The sequence below is a fragment of the Enhydra lutris genome, unplaced genomic scaffold (assembly GCF_002288905.1).
Source record: "Enhydra lutris kenyoni isolate GAN:26980312 unplaced genomic scaffold, ASM228890v2 scaffoldscaffold17, whole genome shotgun sequence".
Taxonomy (NCBI): Eukaryota; Metazoa; Chordata; class Mammalia; order Carnivora; family Mustelidae; genus Enhydra; species Enhydra lutris.
In genome coordinates this window covers 18,204,503-18,220,385 of record NW_019154101.1, presented here as the reverse complement: position 1 = coordinate 18,220,385, position 15,883 = coordinate 18,204,503, and the positions used below count along the sequence as shown (strand labels likewise).

General features: G+C 35.7%; 1 protein-coding gene across 1 annotated transcript in view; it reads left to right on the top strand.

Annotated features, from left to right (window-relative positions):
- The window catches only part of LOC111147752 (triadin), a 296,121-nt gene that overhangs the window by 117,732 nt on the left and 162,506 nt on the right, over positions 1–15,883 (top strand). The window contains 2 exon segments of the mRNA XM_022503974.1: positions 3,424–3,477; positions 4,526–4,585. Of these exon segments, the coding sequence (XP_022359682.1) occupies positions 3,424–3,477; positions 4,526–4,585 (114 nt within the window).

The window sequence follows — 15,883 nt, the reverse complement described above, 5'->3', positions numbered from 1 at the left end:
AAAAAAAAGAATATTAGTGTGCATTTACTCAAATAGATCAATAAATGTCCTATCTAGAGAAATTACCGAAGATTATATGTGGCCAAAGTTTTCTTGTTTCTAAAGTATCATAACAGCTACTCGCTGCCGACTTTATTTTATGAACATCCCCTCTGACCTAGGCACTTCAGGTCAGTGTCTCCATTCCTCACAACAAGCCAGCAAAGTAGTTTTTATTGGTCTCGTTTTTCAAATGAGGACAACAAAATTCAGTGTGTCATAGTGCATAGCTCAATTTTCTGCGACCAGGAAGGGTCAGAGACCGAATTTAGACCAAGGTCATTCCCGCTAGCACCCGTGCTTTCTCTCTCGCCTCACGCCTCTGTGAGATAACAGTGGAGAACTGTAATAATCACTGGTGTCATTGAACTTATCCGCTTGTGCGAAGTTTCCCATGATCACGGTATGAGCGGGGTTCCGAGCCAGCCTCTGCCACTCTAAAGAAATAAGGTGACAGTGACAAGATGTGTTGGAGGGCATTGTTTTGGAAGAAACACACCTTTATTTACTTGACTGGAACCAAGAATACATCAATCCTGGCCAGAGAGGTCTAGAAGAGGAGCCCCCATCTGACATGTTAAATTTGGATAATCTCTACAGTAGAAAGGAAAAGAGGGGATGAACAAAACATGATGAAAAATTAAACATTTGCATTTGTTTTCCTGTTTTCCTGGGAACAGGCATCTAAGAAAGCTTCGTAGTTCTAATTGACTATTGTTCATTTTCTGGCTTTGAGAAGGCATAAAAACATTTTAAAGCAAAAGAAAAGCCCATTGTCAGGGTTTAGAAAGCAAAAAGTAAGTCATTTAATTTTTCTTTCATCTGATGTTAATTTATGCAGAAGTTAATAACATATTTGTGGCTCAGAGCTGCTCATTGTGGAAAGGATTTCTCTCTCAACCAGCCTTCCCTGTGATCCCTGCCAGATAGAGCCATCATTTCAGGGCGCATGACACTTTAGCCAGAGAAAGACAGTACACTGATAAGTTCACAGGCTACAGACACATTTAATCGCTACTCCTGTGAAAGCCAATGGTATTAAATGTTCTAACTCTTCTCTAGCTGCCACAGTCAAAACAGAAAACAATTTGGAGGAGAGGGTGAGGAGGAAATTAAATATTTGGGTGCATAGCAGGTGGAAAGGGAAGAGTATTGTTGACTGTTGAGGAAGGAGAATTTTCATAAAAGAAACGTGGGTTACTTTTATTTCTAAGCAGGATATAATTAAATTGTTGTGTCTTTTATAATTCCACTAATTCTGCTGCTGCCAAGTCACCTATAGAATAGAGACAATAGTGCTTGAAGAAATGCAGAATCTTCAGAAGTTGATGTTTTAAATGAATTCACCATGAATAAAGTAAGCCCCATAATGACAGCTTAAAGGTCTAATTCATAAAAATGTTATTAAAGTACATTATTTATACCTGCTTTTTGTGGACTTCTGCTTTTATTCATGACTCTCTCAGTGGATGGCCATAATCACAGACAGAGTGTAAATGGAAGCTCTAATTCAATCTGAACTAAGGCAAGAATACTGTATCACCACAATAAAATTCCAGTTATATTAATTTAAAGAGTAGGATTCATTGCACAAGAGTATCCTCTTTAAAAAAAAATGAAAAGAACGTCTTTCATCTTATGACCTCAAATATCGACTTTCATTCTGAAGTTCAGTGTAAGATTAACTAATTGGCATGAACTTTTAAATGAAATATTTATTCCTCTACATTAGGAAACTGAAACTTGGATCCTGAGTTGTGATCTTATTGTGACTCCAGCATTGATGTCTGATGTGGGCTAAGAAATATTTATAAGCAATCTATATTTTAATTAACCCATTTTCTGACTCAAACATTTAGCAAATGCCAACTCACTTGTCTGGCATATGCATTTTTTTAGATAAGATGGAAAATACCCTGCTATGTAAAATTTCTCCCAGACAAGCTGAAAGTAATGATACTTAAATCAAAAGTATCTTTATTCAGAATTTAAAACACGATTTACATATTTAATGTGCATAAACCTTTAGGAAAAGGCAAGTGGAATTCAATTGATTTATTTGGAACTCTGGAACTATCAAAATTGGACTTCTTGACTTTCTCCTTCTGACTGGATGAGCTGTGATGGTACACCACAGACACATTTAGACAGAGTGTGAATCTATTTCTTCCTACGACATGAGCTTATCTCTAGAAGTCATGAGAAGGGGTTCTTTATAAATTATACTTCTAACACTGAAAGTGTTGTCTTTGATCTTGTAGGTAAAAAAATCTCTACACCTAAGGGAATGAATTAATTCCTATATTTAATAAGATGCAATCATTAGTAGACTACTTCAGTGTTCACACTAGAACTAGACATTGAATTTCTTCAGCATAGAAATAATCTCATAATAGTTCTGGGTATTGAAAATTTTTGAAAGCTTGGCATCTATACTTGTGATGAGAGACAAGTGACAAAGAGAAAGATATTTCATATATAAGGTAAATAGCACTACTAATTGAGGATAAAAATGAGTTGGTTTCCATCATTAACCCTGCTCAAACCTAAAAACACTGAATATTCCATTTCGAGAACTCTGTACTTCTGCAGGACTCTGTTTTTTGAAATGAGTACACTTACCGGAACCATGTCCAGGGATATCCAGTTTTTACCTGGCTACAGTGAGGCATTTGAGGTTCCCTCTGCTGTCAGACCAAGACTTTGTCAGATCTCTGAAAAAGAAATCTTCCATGGAGAAGTCTAGAGGCACCGCATGCCGATCTCTGTGGCACCCAGAATTTCCGCAACCTCTGGGTGCAAAAACCTGAGCACCCTCGTTGATACAACCACTCAGGAAGGGCAGTGAAAGTCATGTCCCCAGCATACTGCCAGACAGATGTCACCAGGCTCCAAATGCCTGCTGACAAGAAGCAGATTTGAAAAACAGCTAAATCAAAATAGATATCATTTATGGCCTAGTGTATTATTTCTAATGACATTGAACATGCAAAAAGAAAACAACAAGAAAATTCTTTTAGCTTACCTGCAGTATCTTTCCTCAGAAATGAGGTTTTAATGTCATATATTACTATCAATTTCTTTAGGCACCAGTCAATTGCTTGGTTCGGAAAGCTCAAACTATCTTGTTCATTATTTATAAACAATATTAGCAACCTACAATTTTATGCATTTACTGTGAGCCAGGCACTGTGTGGAGTGCTTGGTAAACATTAGCTCACTTTGAGGGAAGTACTATTATTTTACAAAGGAGGAAAATAAGGTTTAGTGAGATTAAATCACTCGCTCAAAGTCACAAAACTATCTGGAGTCAGAACTCACTTAACAGTAAGATTTCATTCAAATCTTGTTTTTTCTGTACTAAATTCTCTTCTCTAGAGAAAGAAGAGGAAAAGAAGAAAGCTGAGAAGAAAGTGACTTCTGAAACAAAAAAGAAAGGTAAGTAATTTAAAAACTCATACGGAAGTCAATTAGTATCCCTTTACAATGCCACTGGCAAAGCTCTTGTTTTCTAGGAGAGAATGAATAATAATTAATAATTTTATTGTTACTGTCATTAACAAGCATTCTTGAGATTTATAAAAATTCCACATGAAGTTGAAATTGATAAATATTTAAAAAGAAAAGTCATGCCTTAACATTTTTTACAAATTTTTACTGACGGAATTTTTTCTTCCTTGGGAGTGGTGCTCAGTCTAATTGAGGACTGCGTTTGACTGCAAATACAAATACCAGCATTCCTATTCATTCAGTTAAATAAAAAGTGTCTCTCAAAAGGATAACTACTGAATGTATAGGGGAAAACACTAGTTGATTGGTTTGCTGTATCTTGTCACTCGTTTAGACGGTTGTTTTCAGATGGTACTTCTGAAATCCCACGTGATCTCCAGAGATTTCTGAGCTGCTGACATGCTTCCGGTGGCCTGATAAGCCCAGAGAACTTTCTATATATTCTTTTTAATGGCTTTCAGAAAAACTATTGAATTAGACCGTAATTAATAATGGCATTTAAAGTTACCATTGTCGGGATGCCTGAGTGGCTCAGTGGGTTAAGCTGCTGCCCTCGGCTCAGGTCATGATCCTAGGTCCTGGGATCGAGTCCTGCATCTGGCTCCTTGCTTGACAGGGAGGCTGCTTCTCTCTCTGCCTCTGCTCGCCACTCTGCCTGCTTGTGCGTGCATGCTCTCTCTGTCTGATAAGTAAATAAATAAATAAATAAATAAATAAAATCTTTAAAGTTTCCATTGTCATGAGAAATTATATTTTGAGCTTAGCAAAATTCCTCTCCTTTCCTGAAGAGAAAACACACCAGAGCCACTATTTGATCATGAAGGTGTTAGTTTACTCATGTTTGGCAAGACTACGGCACTGATTTCCGATTACTCTGTAGAAGATGTGTTGGATACCATGATGGCAGTCATGTGTGCCCTGACATATATGAGAATTAACCAGGTAGATGCCTATAATTTTCTCATTTTATTACCAGAAAAAGAAGATGTCAAAAAGAAAACGGATAAGGACACTGCCGTGGATGTGAAAAAAAAAGGTATTGTATTTTGTTTCCTTAGGTTATGCTCATGATGCTTGTTCATGAGAGGATCTGGGGGCAAGGTAAACAAACTGGATATAGGTACTTAAATCTCTCTATGTGCAGGCCGTCAAAGCAAACATTGCACTAGACAAAATTAAGCATGCAAGGAAGACTTTATTCAAGGCTGTTGTAATAGAGGAGGGAGGTCACAACTCATTCTGAACTCAATTTCACTGAAATAAAAAGCAGGAGGGTTTTTAAGAGCTGCAAAGGGGTGGAGAGTTGTAAGCCCTCTGTGTGTGCTAATTGGCTTACTCAAAGAAAAGTAAACTTTTTTCTTAGTGACTTAATGACAGGAGTGTGGTTTTACAACTTGGAGCAAGACACCCCAAAGGAGTGAGATTCTTACTATTCCAAAGAAACTAGGCGTTTGGGGTACTATTGTTCTCGATGATGACTGCATTTCAAAGGGATGGCTCCCTTATCCCTGAAAAAGGTATTCTCAGGTTTAGAAAACTGGAAAGAGCCTTTTAGAAAGACATATCTCAAAGGAGCAGAGAAAGAATTTACAATTACAAGTCTTCTGAAGTAAATGCTCTAAGAAAAGGGAGGGCAGGAGCCTAAGGTGAGACAGAAGTTTGTCTAAAGCTTAGTGAAGCTGAAGAGAACTTTAAGGCCATCCTGGTGAAGACAAAATGAAATTGAGAAGACCTACAGAGCATAATAACACCATTTTGCAAAGCTAAGAAGCTCAGAGAGAACAATGCAGCCCATTAAGAAATAGTATTGTTCAACAGCTTAGATTTTTGCTTTATATTTAGTTGTGCTTTAATTCTTGTTCAAACATGAATACCGGCTTCTATTCAGGTTAAGCTTAAGTCTAGGTGAAAAAGATAGTTGTCTTGTATCATGAGATATTATGGTTTGGTGTTAAGTGTTCTCATCCCAAATATTTCCTCCACTGGTGTCAGTGATGCTTGAAATTCCACCATTAGAGATATTCCATTCCTTTGAGTTATGAAGGAATTGTCCTCTATTAAAATGCAAATCTCCGAGGGCCTGTGTGTAGAGGGTAGCAAACTAATTCTTCTCAGTTATTAACACTTAAAGTGAAAGAGGTTTCCAGATCTTCTCTGTGTAATAATACGCTGGAAACAATGCCCTAGAAAATGAGGCAGTAGGTCACTTCAGTGAAGGAGATGTTGAAGAGAGAACTTCAACGTAAGCCATTGTGTGCAGAGAGAAAGATTGGATGGCATCAGCAAAAAGCTTTTTTTCTTAGGAAGTATAAAACCTCTGTCGGGGGGGGGGGGGGGGGGGGAACGTAATGGTGAAGGATCCTGGAAAGGGAGACCACAGGATGCCAAACTAGAGAGCAAAAAGTAGCAAATAGGAATTGCAGGAAATCCTCAACATCACGCTGTAAGCAGGGTAAAAACAGTTTTAAATATTAAGTTGCATGATGGTATATGATTCATGAAATGCTCAGAAGAGACCTCCAGGTGTTCTGTGAGTCTGAGCTCATTGCCAAATACTTTGCATTCAAATTTTTATTATTAAGGATGTATTACTATAGAGTCTGTTGTATTATCGAACACTCATTGATTTTATTTGGTTTAAAACTTTCCTCATGTCCCTGTTGAAATATGTATCTTATCATAAAAAGAGAAAATGCAATTCTGACTATATGATGATACTGAGAACTTGGTTGCTGGGGTCTATGTATCTGGGCCGTGATTGGGTGCTAAAGGGAAACGAGGTTCTCTTTTCTGGGCCATCAGTTTTGCCAAGTATTTGCAGAAGGAAGTTTTGAATTGTAAGCTTCAAAGTTTTTGTTATACATTTGCAAATGCAAAATCAGAAAAATACTTTCGCCAAAACTCAGTGATGTGTGTGGTTATCATTTTGGTTTGGTTTCAGTTTTTTAGGAGAAAGGCAATACACCTTTATATACAGTGAGTGATAGGAAAATTCGATGTTTCTCTGTTACTGGGAGACCCATGTTATTAGCCCAGCAGTCATGTCAAAGCAAGGTTGTATACCACTGGCAAGAGAACTGATTTTGCCAATATCACTTCCCACAATGTCAGGGTTCACTCACTCACTTCCTACAAGGCCAGTGCTCATGGGGTCATCCGTTAATACAGAGAACGTCCTGGGTGGCTGCTCAACATAGATGGGGAGGGCTGCTCAGCTAGTGCTGAAAAACAGCTTTGTCCTTCTTGGAACCAGTTGTCCGTGTGTGTGTTTGTCATTTTTACTTTTGATGACACAAAATACTGTTGTCCTTAAAAATTAGTTCAGCTTCCTCATGGAAATATGTATAAATTGTTTGTTTACAAGCTCTTGACCCCCAGATACTCAAAATTGTGTGTGTGTATGTGTATGAGTGTGTGAGAGAGACAGACAGACAGACAGAGATTCAACCAATACTGGTATTTAACTCTTGTTTCTTTTTAGAGTTTAATAATTCTCCAGCTGCATTTTCATGTGAGAGGCAATATGGTTTAAAAACAGCAAGTTTGCAATGTGAAAGTAGTAATTTCTAGAGATAATGAGAGAAATTGAAAATAACCTGAAATCTTGAGGAGCTGGGGCACATATGTCATTTCTTCCTAAAGTAGTTGGAAGAATATGGCAGAATGTCTGCTGCTACTACTCTAACCCCAAAGAGTAAAAAATTTACAACATAATATATGCCTAGATGCTGATGGGTTTTATCATGATATTTTATTATATTTATATTGAATTTTATATTATTTACATTTATGTAACATATAAAGTTACCTATTTATTATATTATTTTATTTTATTATATTTATATATTATAATTACGTAGATGCAAATGAACCTAAGACTTAAATTCTATATTCATATATCTATGAGCCTCTGCTGCCTGAAACTGGTAAATCACACTTTGCAAATGATCTGGGCTAGGGAAGATGTGGGTGGGATTTTGCATGATATAAAATTGTCAGTTCACAAATTAATAGTGGTTGGAAGTAGGTAATTGTTGCATCAGAGTTTATTACAATGATCTCTTGTTTTGTATATATTTCAAATTGTCCTGGTGGAGACAATTGGCTGCCACTTAAAAAACGCTGTGTGAAACGGGGAAAAAAGTCACCAGGATATTTTTACAGTCTTATGAGATATGTTTCAGCCTAAATACCATGAAGAAAAACAATCAAGAAAGAAAATAAAAGCTTTTAAAAGCCATCTCCCTATGCTTATGTCAGACTTGAATGTTAGACATAACACAGCACTTAAGTTAGGGCTGACGGAAGGGCTCCTATACAGGAGAATTGATGTGTACACAGGTGGCGAAGTATGGGAAGGATGGGAAGGACAGCAGTCAAGGGGCTGCTCCTGGATTGTTGAGACCAGGGCATGCCAGCTGGTCAGGAAGCTGCTTCAGTCACTGAAGCTGCCTCTTACCCACAGACTAGACCCTGGGGATGTTGACACCAGCTTTGGCAACTGACTCACATCCAAGTAACCTTAATCACAACATTTCTGCTTTTCAGTCTCCTGGAGGTGGGTCTGATTGGTAGAATTACATCTACTGCAAGAGAATTAGGAAGAGGTGGGGTTTTGGTAAAACGGAAGTTGAAAGAGGCTGTCCAAGGTCTCTACATAAAGATACGGACATGGTTTATAAGATAAAACTCATATAATAAGAGAAGGTTTTTGAAGACCTGAATTGTACAAAGATGGCTCAGTCAAGCAGCATGATAAGAATGTGGCAATTTGAAGGGCCCAGGAGACATACTTAAACTCTTTGTGTTGTTCTTTACCTAAACCCTAGATCAAAGAAGCATGGATATTCTTCCTCTCTTTATGTCACAAAATAAAATTTTTGAAGAAATAATTTTCTTAGTGCTTGCTGAGATGATAATGGCTAAAAAAAAATTGCTTTTCCTTATAAAGCAATAATTATAATTTGGAGAAAACACATAAACCATTATAGAAATGGGTCAAAAGTATGATTCATTTCTCTCAGATCGGCTTCTTTGGAGTTATAAGTTATTTTACACTTTTTGGAGTTAAATTCATTACCACCCTGTAATGTTTATGAGCCTATTAATTATGAAGGTGATTTTGACATGATAACTGATAATGGCGTAAAATGATGTTTCATTATCACACTTTGGAACATGATTTTTTCCCCAAGAATTATCTGAATTGGAATATAAATTACAAGAAAGATTGAAAAACCAGACTAGTTTTTCTGGAATAGCTGCTAGAAAAAAGCAAAATTCACTCATTTGTTTATTCTTGCATGCCTTCTTGCCGACAACATTCACTTAATGCCTACTCCCTACTCCCTACCAGCCATGGTACTAGGTGCTAAGTACACAGAGGTAGATAAGTGAACATAAGCCCTAACCCTAATGGAGGTTACAGTTTGATAAGGGAGGCACACAGTGAATTAGTGGACATAATGTCCGTAAGTACAATGTGGGGTAAGGCCCACAGGGGAAACAAATTTGGGGTAATAGCAGAAAGCTGGGGAGCTATTTAAATAGATAAGCTTGTCAGAGCAGGCTTGTCTAAGAGAAAACATCTAAATTGGAATCTGATATATTAGAAGGATCCAGCCATCAATGCGTGCATCTTTATGCAACGTGTAAATGTGAATATGGTGTGTATGTGTGTATGTGTGTGTGTATATATGTGTGATATGTATATATGCAATATGTCTGGGAGGAAGTACAAGTGGTCAGAACACACAGGACATATGTAAGTGTTGTATTTATTAAAAGTGTAATAGGAAACACTTGAAGGGTGTTAGCAGTGTAAGAAAACATTCTGATTTATGTTTTATACAAAGTATATACTCATTTTGATAGTGGGTAAGAGAGGGAAAAGGGAAGAGGTATACTAGTTAAAAGATTGTATCTTTTATTGAGATGGAGAAGCCTATATGGGGAGCAACTATAATGGAAACAATCTAGAGTTTCCTCTTAAGTATGTTAAGTTTCAAGTGACTATGACATATCATTCACATTTTGTATCAGGAACTATTTTAACTGTTTTACAATATTAACACATTCTATCTTTATAGTAAGTGAATAAATAGATTGTTATAATCCTTATTATAAATTGAATAACCTGAGACACAGAGAGGTTAAGTAACTTACCCACGTCACATAGATAGAAAATATCAGGGTCAGGATTTTAACCCATATACTCGGAAGAAGCAGTCAGATTTATGGGTCTGGATCTCAGAGGGGAATCTGAAGTTAAACTATAAATACAAAAATCCATATCAATCATAGTTATTGCCCTGGGAATAAATGAGATTACCCAGAGAGACTGTGTCAAAAGAAAAAGAAAGTGGAATACAGAATCAAGACCTGGGGAATTCCAACATGTAGAGATTAGATAATGGAACATAAAGCAAAAGAGGCTGAAAGGAATTGCTGGATAGGTTAAAGGAAAAGCAGAAGAGTTCAGTATTAGAGACATTTTAGAAATGAATGGTTCAAGAATCACGAAGTCATCAACCTTGTGACTGTTACTCAGAAGCCGTGACTGGAGAGCAGAATTGATGAGAGCGCCTCCTATGGGATGAAAGAAAGCCAGACTGCGGGGGCCGGGCTAAAATGGAGTAGAAAGCAGTGATGGTTTTTAATTGTGCCTCTTCGAAAGAGTAAAGACTCTTTTTTTGTCTTTTAGCTTTGTTTTGGGAGGTGAATTTAGAGCCTATGGACATAAAAACACAGTGTGAGAGACTGATGCTCAAAGGGACAGGGGATAAGTGGAAGACTAAGACATCATTTAGAATTCATTGTTTGATGGGCACATGGGTGAAAAAAATAATCTGCTTCTTAAGGATAATGCCACAGATGCTCCAGCAGTAAAATGTTGGTGTTTTCAAGTTAGGAAGAAGAATTTATCTAGATTACCTTATAAAAAGAAGCATGCATTTGCAAGATATACAATGTAAGATTAGGCATCTCTGGTGATAAAACTAAAACTCCAATAGTAAATACAGTCTGATTTGAAAGCCTCAGTTTTAGAAAAAAAGTATCAAAATGTCCTTGATGCTCACTGACTGGTAACAGGTAAGTTTGTGAGAGATACTTTAATGTTTTTAAAGAATTATTCATTCATAAAAAACCCACAAAACTCATAAGGCTTATGCTGTTTTAAAGAATGCAATCCTATCTATTTCCATAGCATATTTTCAGTTATTGTTTGGGGCAAATACAATTAAATTCTGCACAAACTAAAATCTTTGACTATTTTATTTCATTTCTCTATGTAAGTCTACTTTTGTCATTGAGAAATTGTAATACTTTACAGAAGCATATAGCTTTGAATATGTCATTAAATTTTATGCCTACCAGACATAGAAGAGCATCTATTTTACTTTATGAATCTTTTGTAACAGATTGTTCTAGCTACTAGTGCTCAAAATAATTTACATGGCAGATTACAGACCACTAAAATAAATTTATATGTAATTAAAAGTAGCTTCCTTGAAATATTTATATGTACAGATATCACTGGGTAAGATAATAAATATTATATCTTTCATATGCTTTCACTGTTAAGTTTTAGTTTAAAAAAGCAAATTTCTATTTTCCAGACTTGTATTTTGAGACTATTATTGTAGGTTTTTATGCTCACTCTATCTCTTCCTCTCTATCTGAAAAGTACTTGGTTTTAGAAAGTTATCCTGTATTTGAATTTTGTATTTTGCATATATGTATTTGGGAAGAATTTGACAAATATATCAGCTAAGTATTATTTGCTAAACACTTTGAAACCTAGATTTTTTTTTCTAGAGTTCTACAAATTTTGTAGTAATGTACCAGTTAATATCAAGTTACAAAGAAACAGATACTTCACACACTTTTGGATGATATCAGGGCAGTTGTAGTAATGCATGCTGTAAATGAAATTATTAAAAAATTTATTGAAGTAAATAATGGGAAATCTGGCACAAATAGACCGGATCTAATTAGTAATTCCCAGCCTTGACTTAGGGATGCTTTGTAATTATAAGGCAACAGTATGTGCCTTTCAAGTTAGTATTTTGTTCCCGTATAGATTAGGTTGCAAATCCAAGTTCAGTTGATGGCAGCTTGACTATATTAAAAACATTTACAATGCTTGAATTGCCTTAAAGGTAAAAGAATATATTTTCAAGTGTTTTGTAATCACAGAGATGTAAGACAATATTTGCTTATTCTCTAGAGGGCAAAGGATTTTGTGATAGAACAATACAGGAACGTCTGCTGACTTGTTACTTAATATGATAGCTTTGATTACCTCTTATATCACATCTGGATTAGCCGCCTAGAAAATGAACTGCTTGAGAAGGTGAGAGAGAGGTAATATCATCCCATGCTGTGGGATCTCAGGAGATAATCCTCCATGTTCTAGCTTTCGGTTTGATCAATACAGAACTGTGTTTGGGTCCAATGCTAACATGAAGCCAAGGTACTTGGATTTAAAAAAGAATTCAAAATACATCTTAAACTTCAGAAAGGGAAAGGGCTTATATTAAAACATATTAGGCCTGGAAAAAAAGGGACCGGTATATGAGTAACTAATTTCAATCTTCTTAATACTTGCTATGGAGAATCAGAACGATCCTCCCAGGGAAGACAGAAAGAAAATAAGCCCTAAATTTGAGTTGTGTTGCATTTTGTGAAGTACTCTCAAGAGGGAGGATTAAGATACATATGAGAAAAAAATCAGTAAATAGACAAATATTTCTTCTCTTTTTGCATGGGCATATCAATCTTTTAAGTATTTCCTCTACCCATAGTATATAAATTATTTTTAACCACATTTTATATTTAGAATGGATTATTTTCTGAAAAAAAAAGAAACTAATTTAATTTGACATCAAAACAAAGTGTTCTCTTGCAAACATCATAAATTAAATTCTAATAAGATTAGAGTTGTATAAGAAGATATCAATTAGAAATAAGATTTTTTTTTTCATTAGAAAATATGGAGGGATTTTCATCAGTTTGTTGGGGAATTATACAGTCTGAGTTTTCCTTGTGATCTGAGATAAACATTTAAGCATATAGATGTGAAATATCTACTAATTTTTAAAAATTGTATGTCCTTTAAATCTATAAGACTTTTCATTCTTTGAAAGTAAAGCCTAAAAAACATTAAAATGATATTTTCTTCAAGTTCAGCTTTTCCCAGTTTACCAAAAGCAAACTTTTGAAATAGCTTAGCAAATTGTGCCAATATGTATTTTTTTCTCAACAGCATTTGCAAAGTAGTAACAGTTAAATGTATTCACTATTTTCTCATTTAATCCTTACAATTCTTGAGATGGGGAATACAGTGACCATTTTATAGAATCCAGAATTGGAGCAGTTAAGTAACTTGGCCATGGTTATCAGTTAGGAAAGGCAGTAGGAGTTCACCAAATCAATCCCACTGTCTTTTGCAACCCTCACATATTTTTTTGCCAACTTTAGGAAATGATGATTGTGGATTGCTTTAGTATGTTTGTCCTTTTGTTCTTTTCTTTTTCCCCTTATTAGTTTGATGTCATATTGCAGACAGGCAACAGGCATAAGGAACAAGGAAAGAAATAGAGAGTATATATTGTGACTTTAATTCTTTTTCTTATAGAAATCCCACTTACCTTCCTTCATTCACTTGACAAATATTTACTAAGGCCATAATATTGGCAAGGAAATCTACTAAATATTGGAGATTGATCAGTGTAACAGACAAGGTACTTGTTCTTAAAGACCTTGGAAAAGAGGAAAATAACTAGACATTTATAATGTACTGTGAGCACCCCCCAGATAGGGCAGATAAAAGAGCTCACACTGAGAGAAAGACATGATTATGGAAACTGTGTCTCCTTCCTGGTAGGTCGCCCATTAGACATTTAGAACAGGAATGCCACAGGCTTATGTCATTAGGCATTTGACCTAGATGCACTTAACATATTTTTAAACAGGATGGAAATTGGAACACATAAAATTTTAACAGTGGTTTATCACCAAGGATACTTGCTTTCACAAGTGGTAGGCCATTTAAAATAGAGAATTTATTTATTTATCCAATTACAGTTCTAGAGTAAACTCTCTTCAAGATCAGCTTGACCCAGGGGTAAAATGATATCATCTAAATGAGATTTATCTCTTCTTTTTTTAGACTGTGATTCCTTGGTATTGGCTCAAATGATTGCAAATTGGCCACATCAGGTGCTCCCTGCCCTATACCCTCCCTTGTTTATGTCCAATGGGGTGGGCGGGGTGGGGGGGTGGGGGGAGGGTGGGAATGGGGTAATAGATTGGCTTCTTGAGAGCTCAAACAGAAAACCTGGTTTGAATACAACTGGTCCTATGGGCTCATTCCTGAACTAACCTTTGCGGTGAGAATGAAGAAATAACTGTCTTAGGTTAGGGTTACTTCTTATCCCTTGAGCAGAACAAATGAACTTTGTCCAAGATATTTGGACTGAAATTGGAGGGGAGGATTGATTCCCTTATAACTAAATTCGTGTAATAAAACCACAATAAAATGGAGTAATCACTACATGGGAAAACAAAACAAAATAAAATAAAACATAAGAGTTCTCATCAAGAATCTATTTCTAGGTAGGGGAAATATGTGTGATTTTAATTTTTAAAATTTATTTATAGAGTAGAATAAAGGACAACTTTTTTTAGTTGCCATCTATGGGGCCAATACTTAAGTATTTTAGAAAAGTAACTCAACATAGTGTAGTATAGTGTGGAAAACAAGAGCAAATGAAGTTGCAGATTTCATTAACTAAAATATTGTATCTAGAGAAAAGAGTGAAATCTTTCCACTGTATTTTGCATAAGAATCTTTGAATATAATGAAATGAGAAACTTTAGAAAAGATCTTTTATTTATTTATTTATTTATTTATTTTTATAATTTATTTATTTGACAGAGAGAGATCACAAGTAGGCAGAGAGGCAGGCAGAGAAAGAGAGAGAGAGGGAAGCAGGCTCCCTGCCGAGCAGAGATCCTGATGCAGGACTCGATCCCAGGACCCTGAGATCATGACCTGAGCCGAAGGCAGCGGCTTAACCCACTGAGCCACCCAGGCACCCCTAGAAAAGATCTTTTAAAACAAATCAGATTATATTCAGAGTACTATGGGACTAAAAAATGGAAACAAGAAACCAGGGAGAACATCAAAGCTGTATTAAAAACTGATATAGACTTGTTCTTTATTACCTCTGAGAATTAGGACTCATTGGTCAAAGATAGGGAAAGACACTGTCGGATATTCAAGATTATGTAAAGAATCTTTTAGGGGTTGCCTGCCTGGCTCAGTGGGAAGAGCACGAGACACTTGATCTTGGAGCTGTGAGTTCAAGCCCCAAGTATACCTTGGGTGTAAAGGGGATTATTAAATAAAATAAAACAAAACTTAAAAAAAATTAAAAAAAATTTTAAAAAACTTAAAAAAAAAAAAAGAGAAGTGAAGTCTACCATTCCAAGTATTCAAGCAGAAGAGGAGTGGGTATCTCTCTGGGATCTGTGAAGGTAATTCCTGTAAGAAGAATGATTATAATGAATTTAAGGAGACTGATCAGACTCAATTTTTCCAAAATTAAACATCAGGTTAAGTGAAAATGATGTCCAGATTATTTAACCTTGTAAATGAAGGTTTTTGTTATCATGATTTAAAATTTGGCCATCTGTCAAAGTCTTCTAATTGGTTTAGTTGTAAAGAAATGAAAGTTTGGTTAAGAGTTGATTCCAGGAATCGAGGTCATAGCAAATGGTCATTAAATATAACTTGAATTTACACTCTCCTGATTGTCTACTATAGCATAAAACATTATTCTAAGTCTAGTCAAAGAACGTGTTATTGATGTCTACATAAACCCAGGACTGTGAAAAAGGAAATAAAATATATGATATATATGAAATGATGATTAATTGTCCTCAGAGTAAAAATATCTTGAGATAGCTCAGTGGAAAAATTCCACTGACCGTAAACTCAAGGTAGAGGAGATCGTGTAACAGTTACTTATGGTGCCAAAGACAGGAAGAAAGCTTCAGAAAACAAGGAAATTTTGTTAGGAAATTTTCCTCTTTAACTGAAGGAGTCATGGAGCATATATAATACTTCCCCAAATAAAAGGGCTCTTTTGTTTTCCACAAAATAATTTCAGTCTCAAGAAAAAGTATAACAATTATTTAGTCACTGCCCATATCCTGTTAGCTATATTAATCTTAGAATATAAGGTCACAAAGATGAACAAATGAAAAAGCTAATGTTAAAATACATCAAGAGCAGAGCAGATAAAAATAGTTGTCCTGAAAGACA